The sequence below is a fragment of the Trichoplusia ni genome, chromosome 22 (genome assembly GCF_003590095.1).
Source record: "Trichoplusia ni isolate ovarian cell line Hi5 chromosome 22, tn1, whole genome shotgun sequence".
Taxonomy (NCBI): Eukaryota; Metazoa; Arthropoda; class Insecta; order Lepidoptera; family Noctuidae; genus Trichoplusia; species Trichoplusia ni.
Window position 1 is genome coordinate 5,755,870 of NC_039499.1, and position 15,274 is coordinate 5,771,143.

General features: G+C 37.3%; 3 protein-coding genes across 4 annotated transcripts; 1 reads left to right on the top strand and 2 right to left on the bottom strand.

The window, feature by feature from the left end:
- Positions 1–86: 86 nt before the first annotated feature.
- On the bottom strand, positions 87–3,520 carry LOC113504436 (post-GPI attachment to proteins factor 3). Its single transcript, XM_026886712.1, has 7 exons — positions 3,022–3,520; positions 2,534–2,691; positions 2,052–2,216; positions 1,839–1,963; positions 1,483–1,616; positions 1,155–1,362; positions 87–912 (listed from the first exon to the last, which is right to left on the bottom strand). The coding sequence occupies exons 1-7, from the start codon at positions 3,158–3,160 to the stop codon at positions 843–845; spliced, it is 999 nt and encodes a 332-aa protein (XP_026742513.1). The 5' UTR covers positions 3,161–3,520; the 3' UTR covers positions 87–842.
- A 292-nt stretch (positions 3,521–3,812) lies between these two features.
- LOC113504435 (GTP-binding protein 10 homolog) lies at positions 3,813–5,093 on the top strand. Its single transcript, XM_026886711.1, has one exon. The coding sequence runs from the start codon at positions 3,900–3,902 to the stop codon at positions 5,061–5,063; it is 1,164 nt and encodes a 387-aa protein (XP_026742512.1). The 5' UTR covers positions 3,813–3,899; the 3' UTR covers positions 5,064–5,093.
- A 93-nt stretch (positions 5,094–5,186) lies between these two features.
- LOC113504434 (BTB/POZ domain-containing protein 9) lies at positions 5,187–14,935 on the bottom strand. Of its 2 annotated transcripts, none has more exons than XM_026886709.1 (15): positions 14,750–14,935; positions 13,816–13,912; positions 12,797–12,960; positions 12,578–12,641; positions 12,341–12,497; positions 11,860–11,959; positions 11,298–11,426; positions 10,871–11,030; positions 10,312–10,534; positions 9,591–9,750; positions 9,177–9,304; positions 8,479–8,718; positions 8,228–8,306; positions 8,026–8,137; positions 5,187–7,707 (listed from the first exon to the last, which is right to left on the bottom strand). In XM_026886709.1, the coding sequence occupies exons 2-15, from the start codon at positions 13,886–13,888 to the stop codon at positions 7,556–7,558; spliced, it is 1,941 nt and encodes a 646-aa protein (XP_026742510.1). In that variant the 5' UTR covers positions 13,889–13,912; positions 14,750–14,935; the 3' UTR covers positions 5,187–7,555. The 2 variants fall into 2 exon arrangements, with proteins under 2 accessions (XP_026742510.1, XP_026742511.1); XM_026886710.1 differs by having other exon boundaries at positions 14,746–14,935.
- Between the last annotated feature and the right edge of the window lie 339 nt (positions 14,936–15,274).

Consider the following 15,274-nt stretch of genomic DNA (forward strand, 5'->3'; position numbering starts at 1 on the left):
AAAAAACTGTCATGTAATTTAAAGAGAACTTATGTGGCGGCGCGGCGGCGGTGAAACAGGCCTTAAGGTTCCAAAATAACACAAACTTTTAACAATAACAAAAGTTTATTAGAAATAAAACTTTAGCTTAGTTTCAATTCACAGGCATTTGTACTCAAAATAAAATAGCGTAGGTATATACAAAATATAAAATCTTATAACGAGGTTATCATAATAGAAAACAGTCGTGGAGATCGCGATAATATGTAACTGTTTTATCAGCACAACGCATTTCCTGGGTTAATCTTTTCCAAAGAAACATCACTAAAAAGCGACCATAAACAGGTTCTTTTTTTTTCAATTTTGCAACACTGGCGTATGCAACTAACATTACGTATTAGGGTATACAATGCACGCTGAAATAATTTGCTTTTGCAAAATATATAATACCACGGCGGCTTGTTACTGTGGCTGATGTTTTTGACCAGCCTAATATTGCACATGAAGAATATACTAGGTTTATAAATACATTCTTATATATTATTTATTCTTAGTTCTATACACATACAAAAAATGCAAAAAAGGTCAGTCTTGTTCCTAAAATAACATTAGTTTGTTCGATAAAAGCTACATATATAATGTACGTGCTGAGGTACCTCTTTGATGAATATTGGACGTTTTTATTACTATTGAGCAGAAACGTCTGTAGAGATATCTTGTATATGTATGCAAAATGACAGTCAAAGCATAATAACACATTTTCTCAGTCTGCCAGTAATGCAGGTCTTACCTACTATCTTCCAGTATTCACAGACATTTCCTACAATTTGTGAAACGCGGACTGAGATTTTATATGAAATGACTCAGGTCAGCTTGAACGCAAACTTTTCCAGCTCTTTCGACTGCAGGTAGTGGAGGTCGTCTAATACGTATCTGTTGACATAAAAAAAAACAGTAAGTAATCTGGACGAAACTAACGAATAGCTGAGTTTTATGAAACACATTGAATAAGAGACCTGTGCTTAACGTGGGAGCAATAAGGTGTTGACAGCCCCAAGAAATCAATCTAAAAGAATCGAGAAAAGAAAATCAATTTTGAGACATTAAATATGCCTGTTACTTGTTAGTGACTCTTGTCCACATAATTATCCCTAAAGTACTCTTCATATAGGTACCTATAAAACAGCAAAGGCAGAGGCGAGGTAGACAGATGCCAGAGCGCGTGCGCGTCCCAGGCGCCGAGTCGCGGCGGGAAGTCGAACAGCTCCAGCGACAGCGCCGCGCCCGACAGCAGCGTGAAGCACAGCATGCGCCACGCGTAGCCGTGGCCCAGCCGCCACTGCCGCCACGTCACGCCCACCCAGATCAGAGACCCTGCCACGCCTGCCATACGAAATAAACCTAATTGTCTTGAGATAGAGGCGAAAATAAATTGGTCTTTCCCCAAATCAATCAACTAAAAAAAAAATTACCTCATTAATTAAGAATATCAGGCAAACTTACCGAAAAATATATTGAGGCTCATATTATAATCATAGTTGATAACACCCTCGTAGAGATAGCGGACGTGCGTTACAAAGTAGAACAGCGGCACAAGGAGGATGAATATCGTGAGCTTTGTCCGTTTGTAACACAATCTGAAAATCATAGATAAATGTCATCGAAAAGTTCGCTGGAATAGATAAATTGTTAAACTTAACTTCATATAGACACACAACAAACTTTTACTGGCATCTTTGCCTACGTCGATGTCGTATTGAGCCGAGAAGTAGCCTACGTCTTTTCTTACATTCATTGGTTGAACTGTTGAGTCAGGAATGCAGATAGACAGACTTGGCAAGGAAATAATTGTGTTTTACCTTACTACGGCGGCGACGAATAGGCCCATGACCATGGACAGAGCGCATGCATAGTCCATGAACTCTGTGAATGGATTATCTCGCATATGGAATATTGTTGACCACACCCATGCATTCATGCACACCTGGTATTCAAAGAGAAATTAAATAAAGTTGAGTTTTCCTTCTTACATCAGCATTCTAGATAAGTGAGTTTATTCTATATGAACTTACCATAGCAAATCCATGCCAGAAGGCAACAATAGGCATGGCACGAGCCTTGGACAGTGGGAACTGTCTCTGGATCTTCTTATACATGTAGGCATTGGCAGCAAAGTTCAGGATGGACGAGAATGCTGAAGCCGGTTCCTGCATCCCCATTACCCTGATGAATGGCCACTAAAGAAAAGGTTTAACATAGTAACTAATTACATTATAAGATTATCTAATACATAGTTAGCCATCAAGCAGTTCTTCATACAAATTCAACTGCTTCATGAATGCTGGCTAACAACAGGTTTAATTATGCCATTTTCTGCTTAAGTAAAACATTTCTAAGGAGAGAGGCAAATTATAAGCATATCTATTTCTTGTTGATCTTTAAAATGTTACCAGTGAGCTTATTACTGACTGAAGGTTTTTGAACCTGTGCTTTTTATATTCATGCAGAAAAAAATACTTAGGTTGTTTAAATTGTCTGATTATGTGCAACTTACTCTGCCATGAAATTTGGGGGTTCCCTCACCAGCCCTCTTGAAGTTCTGCACAGTGAACCACATGCACTGATACCTGCACTCATCATCACAGCTCCAGCGCAACAACTTGCACCAGATGTCCTGCTTCTGAGCTGCTTTTGTTCTGAATTTCTCGCCATCTATAAGTGATTAAAGTAACCTTTTAGAAATCTTAAAAGGATAATTACTTAGAGCTAGTCCAAATTATATTTAGCTCTTATATTCAAGTAACTTTGTAAAACTGGAATAACTGTTTTCATTATGAGGTCTTTTAACACATTTTATGATTTTAAATATAGTACCCCTATGTACTGGTATGGAAACCATATTAAAACTGTACTAAGGACAAACTTATATAAATGTGAATTATGTGGCAGCATTTTAATGTTACATTTGCAACATAAAAATGTGACTTTAATAGGTTCGAGTCTGGGTGGTGAGAAATAATAAAGATAACAAAAATTACATACCATTGGTACAATTTTCTTTCACACATCTATGATTGCAGTTTAAATATATTGAGGAGCGATCCCCGATACTGCATGATGCCGGATTAAATCTCTCCCACAACACAAATACACTGATAACACTGATGAATACTAATTTCATTTTTAGCCTTATGTTTATTAAATTTTTTTAGTGGCAAATAATTTACATTTGAAAACCAATCTAACGTTTAACTCGGCTTTAATGGTTTAGATCCTTTGACCCATAAACACTTACATCGCTAGTATCATTATCAGATAAGAGACGATTTTGCCGGTGCCGGACGTAGAATATTATCTTGTATTATTCTATAAGAAATACTCTCATAAAATTCTATAACTATATAAGGCAACAATCCCGAGCTTATGCCTCATGCGTTCAAATAGCTTTTTCGTTAAATTTTCTTAATGGATTAATTATAAATACCCAAATACATTTTAATTAATTGTACAATATACAGAATGTACAGCAAACAACTATCAGTCACCTGTCACTGACAGTGACATGTTGACAACCAAGGTTTTAGTGTTCTGTGGTGGACAGTGTAGTCCTGGCGTCAGATGATTCGGCGATGAAATACAATCCAAGTTACTCATACTTACTTTTGTCCAAGATTTCAATAAACAAATTAGCTTACCAGAAGTCGTTTATCCTTACCAGAAGTTCAACAGAGAATTCAACATCTAGAAGCATCCATTTCATTTTGAATGTAACTTAAAATTCAAAATAAAAAAATGAAACGCATCATGTAAACTTCGCTGACAGGAACTGTCAAACAACTTAACCTAAAAATGTGGACATAACAAACAGTGTACTCGCACTTGAAATACTCCTCAAATGACAAATATTTGAATCCAAAATAATGGTTTTAATATTCAGAACGTTGTTTGCTGTAAAAGAGCTTAAGAAGCCGCGTAGTTATCTCCGAAGTAAATTCATCGATTCTGTCAGACTTCACGTAAAAGGAGGTACAGGAGGGACTGGTCTGCCTAAGTTTGGAGGCCTCGGAGGTCAAGGAGGCTGTGTTTATTGCATCGGTAAGGAAGATGCCAATCTCAGAAACATAATGGGTAAATATCGTGGCAAAACCGTCACCGCTGGGCATGGAGAAGACAGTAGAAAGTCAAAAATAGTCGGTAATCCAGGCGCCGACGTTAAACTTGAAGTTCCCTTAGGCATAACTGTGTACAGAGAAGATGGAAAAGTTCTAGGTTCAATCGACAAGGAAGATGAGACGGTGATCATAGCTAGAGGGGGCCCTGGAGGCACTCCAGAAACTAATTTTCTGGGTCATTTCGGACAAATACATCACATTAGATTAGATCTGAAACTGATCGCTGATATTGGGCTTGTGGGCTTCCCCAATGCTGGTAAAAGTTCATTATTAAAAGCTATATCAAGAGCTAAACCAAAAATAGCCAACTATCCCTTCACCACCATAAAGCCTAACAAAGGAATTATATTTTATGAGGACCTCCGCCAAATATCTATTGCTGATCTGCCTGGACTCATAGAGGGTGCACATGTGAATGTTGGCCTAGGACACAGTTTTTTAAAACATGTAGAGAGAACTAAGTTGTTACTATTCATAGCAGATGTGCAGGGATTCCAACTCAACCCTAAGTATCCAATAAGGTCTTGTTTAGAAACAATATTATTACTAAATAAAGAATTAGAATTGTATGATGAAGAATTGTTACAAAAACCTGCAGTGCTAGCTGTTAACAAGATGGACCTGCCAGGATCGGATGAGATCCTGAAAAATATTAAAGAAGCTTACAGAAATGAGAAGACAATCCTTCAAAATGTGCCAGAGGAGATGAGACCAAACAAATTAATATCCTTTGATGACATCATCGGCATATCTGCACTTAAGAGAGGTGAAAGCATAAAAGAGTTAAAGAATATTCTAAGGAAAAGACTCGATGATTATGCTGATGAGAATGACCCAAACATTGTACATCCAAACAAATTGCTACGACAGACCAGAGCCATCATAAGAGAGAGTGGGTCTAAAGTCACTTAAGTTAAGAAAATAAACAATTCTGTGATATGATTTTGTGTCTCACTTTATTCTAATCACAAACATTGATGTAACATAAGTGTGAATAAATTATTAGATCTTAAATCTAAAAATAAAACCAGAATGAAATCTCGATATTTTTATTAAAACATATTATAAGCTCCATTATTGTTAGCTGCCTTAGAAACTACAATCACTATCAAAAGATATTACACAACTAACTTGCCAATCCGTCTTATCCTAGAATTTCTCAAACCAATTGGTTGAAATCTTTATCACAGTGATTCTTATGATACTATATTCCAAATTGGGGATAGAGAAAGTTATTTAACAAAAGATAATATGCTGACACACCTTCTGGCAATTAAACAATAGTATATCTATTATGATTATAAACCCCTTTTAGGAATAGTAAAAACAACCTCTACCCCTCCCCATCCCCACTTCAGGATATGGTTCAAACTTCCCAAGCATACCCTACTTGTCTACTTATATAGGATACAATAATATTAAACAATCCAGTATTATTACTTACATGTTACTTAAAGTCCAATATACGAAAGATTAGCTAAAATATAAAACTGTTACATGATAAGGTTTTTATTGATGGTGTAACATGGTAACACAAGTTTAAAACAGATTACTCAAAAAATCAGAACAAATACAAAAATCTTTCAATTTTTCTAAGGAGAATTTAGCCTATGATAATCTATTGAGGAATGCAAACAATATAGTTCCAATATAATAGAATTTACTACTTCTAAAGGTTAATAATTATCGACTAATTACATTTTTGCTTATTTGTATTTTAATATTTTCTTATCACAACACAATATTATAGTCTCCTTATTATGCCTAACATAAACGTAATATGTGAAAAATTACGATGGCTTACATTTACGGTGAAAATTACCGACAAACTAAATTATATACAGACGGAAAAAGAGATTTATTTATTCTTCAATTCAATACAATAGAACAATAGAATTTTATGCATGTCGTAACTCACGACAATTGTATAATCACTTTTTAGATAGTTGAACCTAACGGTAAATAATGAATAATTATTTACTCAGTTAAAAACTTATCTCTTTTACCATGTGTACAAAATTGGGTGGGTAGGTGCAAAAAAATCTACGTCACGACTTACGAAGTATCTCAAACCTGAATAATAGACTAAAAACAGAGTTTCTAAAATCAATATAAAACGTTAAGGAGTTGAAATTATTCTGCACCCCCATACACCCAGTGACAGAACAGACTAGAAACATCAGCTTACAAACTAAATAACTAAACAGCGCGTTTAATACGAGTTCTTACAGCAGACTACTACTGAGGGGGCTAGATGGCCCCTTTACTTTGCACGGAGCGCCGCCTGGTGTCCACAATTAAAAGCTTATGATACAGGTGCAGGTCTTTTGTGAATTAACCGAATAATATTTCACAAACTAATAACGTGTCCAGTGGAATTTGCTATATTAATAACAGAAATGATTTTTATATATATTTTATTTATTTATAATGGGTGTCATTCAGTAAGTGGCAACACAAACGAACACTCAAATTGCTCATAAAAATAATTTACAAAATCTAATTTGTTCCATAAATTAATTCGTTGAAATCAAATTCGCGTGCTAATAAAACTAACTAATCATGGCAGTTGAAATATTCGTGAAACATTGATTGTGACAGACAAACATCACAATTCCAAGATGGCCTAATTTTACAATATTTTATATTTAAAATGCCTTTACATTCGGCGTGATATGCATTAACATATCAGTAAGAACTTACATTAATCCCACATCTATATCTATCGATTACTAGGTTATAAGTAAACAAATAGATATAAACAAACACGCTAAATACGTACCAAAGGTAGCCGTCGACAACATAAGTTTAAGTGACGATATTATATAATGCAATCATAATAGAGATGATGACATTTTCATTGTCCTTCATATAGTTTAATGAATGCTAATGACGACGTATTTTTTCTTTTGTCCAACAAAAATTGTTTAAATACCAATGAATGGAACTTACACGTGACGTCACTTCAGTTTATACATTTTTTGAAGTTGCTACGTCACAAGCTGGCTTTCTTGAACTTTAAAGAAGTTTATCTTTGTAATTTTTTACTGCTTATTAGATAATAGCAAAATACGTTTCGAATATTTTATGAATATTTATCTGTCGGACTAGAAAGATTTTTTAATGCTGGTCATCATCACCATCATACTCGTCTCCAATCTCAACTTCATTGTTAAAATCCGGGTAGGTCAAGCACATTGCATCGTCGACCACACATCAAATTTAGGAGACACAGACTAATTTTGAAGTAGTTACTTTTAGAATCGATTCATTTTATTAGTATTTACACGTAGAGCGGGTCAAAGGTAGTCGCTATTAAGTTTACTGTGGTATAGCCATGACGTGTGGTCAAGTATGCAACTGATAGCCGCGAGTACATTGGCAGCTCATGTGTGGCGCGCGCGTCAGTCGGCGTACCTCTCGTCGGCCTCGGTGGCGGTCTCGGCGGGCGGCAGCGAGCGCGCGCGGCCGCCGCCCTCCGTGTCGGCGTCGCTCGCGTCGCCCGCCGACGCCGGCGCCGCCGGGCTGCTCGGCGGAGGGGACGACGACGACGATCCTGGGGGCAACAGCGGGAATATTAATGGGACTACGTTACGCGTTAACGCTTATTCATTGTAATTTGATCAATTTATAGTTGCGGAAAAAAAATGAATCCATTATTATTAATTGAACTACATAAAAGACATAAAAAAGTGCGGTTGAAAATCAATAGGATAAACTTTGCATAAATTATACAAATTTTTCTTCGTAAATACATCAAAGGACAAAGAACGCTTTTCGAGAATACAATAGATTTTGAAATGTGGTTTGGCAAAATGTATAAGACATTTAGCCATGAGCATGTTAAATCAAGTCAGTTGAACGTATGACTAACCATTACTGGGGTTGAGCCTGTTGTCGTGTGCGGGGCGCTGCTTCTTGGCGGCGGGGTCCTCGCGCGCGTCCTCCACCTGCGCAGGACACTCCAGGTGGACCAGGTGGAACACCTACAGAACAACAGAGTTTGTATATCAACATACATAGCAAATCGACGCTGTATTAATCTCGAAATTATGTAGTTGGATGAATTATATTACCTCATTAACAGAGTTATTTGTTCCAACAATACGTATTATGGAAACAGGTCGAGGCTTGAAATATATCACTTGCCATGATCTGAAAATAAGAAAGGATATTTTTCATTAAAATTTTAGTATAAAAAGAACCCATGATTAAGTTGGTTTTTCTCAAGTCTCGTAGTTAATGAACACTGCTACCATGTCCTATTAAAGAATATATATTTTTTGCTATGCAGTTTATATTTACGGTTTGTTATTATTAATATTACCTGCAGGCCTCCCTCGTCCGATCGCACACCATCTCCCAGTCCCAGTAGTTGAGCGAGGTCTCGACGTAGTAGGAGTAGTGGCGGTAGTCGCAGTCCCACAGCAGCATGCGGATGGAGGACAGCAGGTAGGGCTGCGCCAGCTGCACCACGATGGCGCCCGAGCCCAGCTGGTGGCACGTGTAGCCCTGGTCCCAGTCGTAGTGCTCCGTGTCGCAGTTCAGCAGGGCGTTGCGGGAACGACTGTACACGGAAGTCATACTTGATGAGACCATAAAACTTTATTTATAGAATAAGTATCGTAATATTGTAGGAGTTTCACTAGACAGGAAAGAGGCCTTTCTCCCGCAGTTAGCCTCCGACTGTTTATATCCAAATAATTCAAAAGGTCAGATTCAATTCACATGTAATATTGTATCATTCAGATTGAATTCTCTCTCAAATATAATTTTAAAATATGTCTCAGTCTACTTACTTGACAATTGATTTGACAAAACAACTTGAGAACAAATCAACGTGTATGAACATGTACTTGGAAATGCATTATTTTCTTCTATTTGAACGCTTTTTAACGCGCTTTAAAAAAGCTCCCGTGCGAATCAGGCCTGAGGCCTGAAACCTTACAGCTTTGGTCCATGATACCAATATTTCCCCAATAGATGCAGTTTAACACATTTAAATGTTACTTCATACGGTCATACCTGATGCCCTCAATGACGACGGCGGACAGTTCGACAGTGGCCACGTTGTGTACGGGCTCGATGAGTCCGTTCCGCAGCGGCGGCACGCGCACCGTGTGCTTCGCCTCCAGCGCTACTGCGTGGAACACCTGCATGCATACTCAGATACTACACAACTAGCCTTGCAAATAAATCAATGGAGATAGGTATTAACAGCCCCAAAATGGCTATTAGTCTTTTCATTCCACTTGATAACGAGAAAAACAACAGGACACTTAATATTCATGACCTTTTTTGGGCAGTGAATCACTTAAAAGCTGTCATACCGAAGAATATTGAGCCATCTACGGATTGACATCAACAGAAAGAGGAAAAAAAATGAGAGGCTCTACAAAAAAAAACAAAAATATTCATAATCATCTTCTCACTTCTTACCTTATTAACAGTGTTGCTGGTGCCAACCAGCTTGATGTATTGCACGACCCTCGGCTCAAAGTACAGGTTCTGCCAGGAGCGGCAGAAGTAGTTCCTGTGGTCGATCACGCGGACCCAGTCTTTTTGGTCCACAGAAACCTCGATGTAGTACGCGTATGATCTGTATGAACATGAGGGATTATTTACTTCAAAACACCAATGTCGGGCACGGAATCAGAAATAACGTCAAGTAGTGAGATTTTGCTAATCAAGTAACAAAAAAAAACACTTCAGCCGGAAACTCTTTATAATCCCTAAGACGTTAAAGTGTTTCTTCTACGAATGCCGCTGCTAATGATTTCTAATTATTTTGGGAAATCGATCAAGAAAACACGATTTAAAAATAATAAGTAATATTCCACAACTTTCACACAACGCCATCTAGTCTCAAACTAAGCAAAGCTTGTATTGTAAGTACTAGAGAACTGATAAACATACATATATCTAAATACATACATAATACAGATAAAATACGGCCAGACACGGAATAGATGCTGTATACGTTGTCTGTTAGAATGAGAAGTGCCGCCATTTTAGAATCGCTTCTTTATTGACGCGAGTTATGACATAATGAACGGATTTTGAGCGCTCGGCGGAAGAGTGGGGATCGCTTAGCGCGTCCTAAAATAAAACGCCAATCATTGTGCGTACCCGTCCACAAAAGGGACCCAAAAAATCCTACCTGTTGTCGCGGTCCCACAGCAGCAGACGGATGTGGTTGATGATGGTGTGCGCGGCGAGGCGCACGCAGATGCCGGGGTTGTCGGGCGCGTCGCTGATGGTGTGGCGCGTGTAGCCGCGCTCCATGTCGTACGTGTCCGTGTCGCCGTCCAGCAGCGCCGAGCGCATGTCGCCCGAGATCACGCGCGCGCCGCGCTTCGGGGTCGCCACGTTCTCCTCCGCCACTGTATCACATACGACAACTTATCAAGTATTCCGAGCTACGTCGAAAGGCGAATTTCCCACGCTGCAGTCTTTGTAGTACCCGAATTGGTCGAAAACTATTTGACGAAACTAATTCCACTTTACTTATTATTATTTTTTTTCAATTATTTTCTTTATGAACCAATTTAATCAAGTCAGAGTCGATCTTAAGTTTTAGCCTAGGATAGCCAGACCCGAAGCAAAAAAAAGAAACAGAAGTGCTAGAATAAGGCCTCTTCTCAAATAGAAAAAGTACTGATGCATTGTAGTTAGTTAATTCCGTTGCCATAATGTTACTTTGTTTTTGCAGTACTGACCCAGCAGTCCCCGGTGGCGGAGCTCGGTGCTCTTGGTCTGCGTCTTCTCCTGGATGGCGTCCAGCAGCATGTCGGGCGTCACCAGCGAGAAGGGCCGCACCACCGTCAGCAGCTCCTCCAGGCTCATTAGAGTTAGGCGCACGCATTTCAATATTTTCTCCTGATAAGCAAATCAAAAAAGTCTTAATAGCCTTGCCTACAGACATGAATATAATCCAGGGTCTCTGAACTCAATTCAAGCTATGTAAAAAAATAGCCTAATATTTTCAATAACCAAATCAGAAGTCAAAAGACGTTGTTACAATTTATTAAGTACCTAGCAGGTCTATTCTTGCAGTTCTTGCAATTTAAAATTTTAAAGTTATCGACGGGAGACAGCTACCATGAAAATATAAACGAAGAAAATACAGCCTTAGCCGGTACTTACGACTTGTGCCTGTCCGCCCTCAGACTTGACCCACAGTTGGTTGGCGTTGAACCAGTTGCAAACCGCTTTAAAGATGTCCACTTCTGGTGCGAAGAATGAATCGCGCTCTAGAAGACCTTGCAGGGCTTCCTATAATTTTTTTTTCTTTGAAACTCTTAAACTTTAAAGACGGTTTTTCCTATAGAGAGTTATGTATAGGGTAAATTACAATAACTTAAAAAGTATATACTTATAGGAATTTTAAATCACATCTTTGGGCTTGTAATTATTACGCTCGTAATTGAGTCACTGACCGCCTTAACGATAAAGTAATCACAAACGAAGGTCAAATTAGTTACACCTTTATTCAAATATCTAAAGAATGGGTGAGCCAATTTTCACTTCATTTTTCTACATCAAAACATAGCAAAATAGAAGAAAATATATGTTATAACTTCATACTTAAGTAAACAGCGAGGGCACAGTTAGTTAATAATAATTACAAACAAATTGAACAGCTGCAATACACTGCAACTTTGTTGATTGTGTGAGTAATACAAAAACAATTGAAGCGTGAACTTACAACAGACAGTTGCAGGAAGGACTCGTGCTGCAGGACATCAATAGCATTCCTGTCCAGGAAGTTGTAGCAATAGTCCATTAGCGCCTTTAGCCCGTAGAGTCTACAAAAAACGTATAGAGTTATACCGAAATTCTATCGCATCGTAGAAACGTAACAGGCAGTGAGGTTAATTTTAGTAATTTAAAATTTTAAAGTTGGTTTACTGCCACAATATGGTTTTTCTTTTAAAGAATATAGAATAGTCGCATGACCGCAGGACTGCCAAGTCAAAGGTCCCGAGTTTGATCCCAAGGCATGCACCATCTTTTCTAATGTTATTCCGAATGACGGAATCCCTTCAGAAGGCACGTAAATTGTGGGTTGTGTGCCTGATCTCACAGTCTCAGTCAAATTTAATATCAATTTAAAGTCACCATTGAATATTTTTCCCGTTTTTAATGTTCCGAGTTACCCTGCAATATAATCAGCAACTCTCACTCACCTCGCCGCATCCAACACGGAGCAGACATTCCTGAGCGCGAGCACCTGCCTCAAGTAGTCAGATATAGCTGTCTCCAGCTCTTGGAAGTTGAACTGGTGAGCCAGGCCTAACATGTCGAGAACTGTGTCCTCGCGTAGTAGGGACAAGCCCATATGACCTGAGTACAAACAAGTGGGTTGAAAATTTGCACAATAGAGTAAGATATATACTGTTCCATTATCATGAGTTCTAAATTACCTGAGTAAACATATCGTAGGAGAGCCTTGAAGGCCTGTAGTGGCGCCTGCAGCTCCACTTCAGCCTGTAGGAGACAAATTAGTTATATGACGAAAAGTTTACCTTTTGATGCAATGAATTGCTTAAATACTTGCTCATGACATTGTGCTATTACCGTATTGTACTCGTATTAATAATTTGAGAGTAGATTAAAAAAAAACTAAACAATCATCACAGTACCTGGTTGGCCTCCCTCATGCCGCCATACAGCAGCGCTCGGAAGTAGTCGCTACTGGCCGCGAGGATGACCTTGTGCGCGGGGATCCGCTGCCCCTCCACTATGAGGGTCACATCGGAGTACTCCGACGATAGGCACAGGGACCCTATGTTTTCTGATAGGTGACCTGCCAAGCAGAATATACTTGATTACATTGGGTCAACTCATTTAATTTCAAATGCCAAATGATAATTCAAAATATCCAAATAATACATTGACTCAGAAAATGAATTTATAAAACTAAACTGTCGGGTTATAAACATTTATGAACGTGAAATCAGGCAATAATAGGGACAAACATTTCATAGCAGGTTCACTTTCCAGGTTAACTTCACGCTGTGGCAGCTAAGCCGATTTACCTATTGGTCCAATTATCATATTTTTTTTAAATTTTTTGTTTCCACTTTATTCTACTATATTTGGTAAAAACAATGTTCAAGTCGCGTGATCTTGAACTAACGTGCGGAACTGAAATTCGTAAATACAAATAGGCACGCAACTTCAACATTTTGCGTGCGCGAAATTTATTCAAAGAGTTTTTGAATTCAAAAGTATTTAGTTTACTATTTTAGTATGTTTCATGTTTGTGGGACATTGTAATACCGATAACTTTAGTGATCCCAGTTGAAATGGTAATTGAGAACTTTGTACAAAACAGAGTATTGTTTTACGAAAAAGCTGTATTACATCATTTGTTTCTTCAGCTTAATGCATGTTGGGCTCACTTCCACACTGAGACAAATTGCTACTTGCTTATTAAAATTATTCGGTATATATCAACAAAAACCATCTGGGTTTGGAGGTAGTACTAGGTACCAATCTACTTTCCATTTATACATCACCTGTATTCTTCAAATGTTTACATTACTGTTGGAAGGATTATTAAAGTAATGACTTCTTTAGTAACTTTTTTATGAATAAACAAAACTGAGAAGAAAAAAGATAGAAAATAAACACAAAATAAGCTGAAAAAGTATCTTACTAATGTGTTCAATGTCGCCAACGCGTGTAGTGGACGTGTTGTTCACACTCATGTACTGGTGCTGGCTACTCATTGTCCCAGGTTCACATCAAATATGCTGCAAGTACAATACAAGCTTAAGTGTGCTTAAGAAGCAAATTTATGAAATTGTGGAGATTCTGAAGGCCTAGCCCTTATGAATAGAATATACTAATGTGACCGTTAAACATTGTTACCATACAGCATAGTAAATGTCCCTCTCTAAGTTCTTTTTTTACTTTGATTGATAGTTTTGATGACAAACAAGCCTAATAATGGTGACATAATTTGTAATATCTTTACTACAATCAAAAATAATGATAGTGCATAAAATTATTAAATATTAGCAGCCAATGAGAATAAAAATTAAGAAATTGACATTTGAATAAAAATTGAACATTTTTTTCTTGTAATATCTACATACTAACTAATTTCAGTATTACCTGTATAAAAATTAATATTTTATAGCTTGGATCAATGTGACATTATTTACTTGCCAGCTATGTGTAAACACACATGTATAGGTTAAAGATAATTCCCCTCCTGAGTAAAAGTTTAGCTCAGTTTTTTCATAATCTACATATAGGTACTCAGATAATCAGACTGTAGAACATTAACGTCAAGAAATAACGAAAAACGCACATAAACATCAGAAATAAACGCGAATAGTAAGCAAACCACTTTTGAGTTCTTAAAGTAATAAAACAGAAATATCTAGAAGTTTGGTACACAAAAAAAACTATACATAATATAAAGCAACGAGTTCTTAACGTGATATACCTTATACTAACTACACTACCTTGTATTAATGGAATTTATATTACTTTTTTGTATAAATTACGCTCCCCATGATTGTGATTATATTATTGTCGTCCTTCTTTTCTTACAACTAATAAAATGGATATAACATACATACGCATTAAAGATTTTCTGGGGTTTTAAATATTGCCTAAAGATGCTCAATCTTGTTATAAAAATAAACACCCAATGTTCTTGTTTAGTACAGATCGGTATATTCGATATTTTTAATTGCAAAATCACAAATTAAATCGCATTTACCCATTTGTGATTTGACTTCACTGACAATCTGACAATATTATGACATGACCAACCAAACACCTTTTAAAATTGATTCGAAGCCATGTTTTTTAAGACGATATCGATTACGCAAAAGTTACAAGATAGTTTTTCAAAAGAGCTTAGTTAATTTTTCAAAACTATATTAATTCTGTTTTATTTTCTTTTAAGTTATTTATGTGCTTTTTAGTTAATTAATGAGTAAAAAGTAACTCTTATTTATTTGGACATTCTGTTTATAACCTCATTATTGTTCAAGGATCGTTACAAGACAAACATAACCCAGGATATTTTTTGACAAAATTGGACCCGCATAAGATTGGAAAAAATACTTAAACCAAAGTGATAAAAGTCAACCACTATA

Coding starts and splice junctions, on each gene's coding strand:
- LOC113504434 (XM_026886709.1), bottom strand. CDS start 13,888: ATGAGTAGCCAGCACCAGTACATGAGTGTGAACAACACGTCCACTACA. Junction 10,535..10,870: donor CCGCCACCGGGGACTGCTGG/GTCAGTACTGCA, acceptor TATGTGATACAG/TGGCGGAGGAGAACGTGGCG. Junction 7,708..8,025: donor CAGGCTCAACCCCAGTAATG/GTTAGTCATACG, acceptor TGTTGCCCCCAG/GATCGTCGTCGTCGTCCCCT.
- LOC113504436 (XM_026886712.1), bottom strand. CDS start 3,160: ATGAAATTAGTATTCATCAGTGTTATCAGTGTATTTGTGTTGTGGGAG. Junction 2,217..2,533: donor CCCCCAAATTTCATGGCAGA/GTAAGTTGCACA, acceptor CCTTTTCTTTAG/TGGCCATTCATCAGGGTAAT. Junction 1,363..1,482: donor GAGCCTCAATATATTTTTCG/GTAAGTTTGCCT, acceptor TTCGTATGGCAG/GCGTGGCAGGGTCTCTGATC.
- LOC113504435 (XM_026886711.1), top strand. CDS start 3,900: ATGGTTTTAATATTCAGAACGTTGTTTGCTGTAAAAGAGCTTAAGAAG.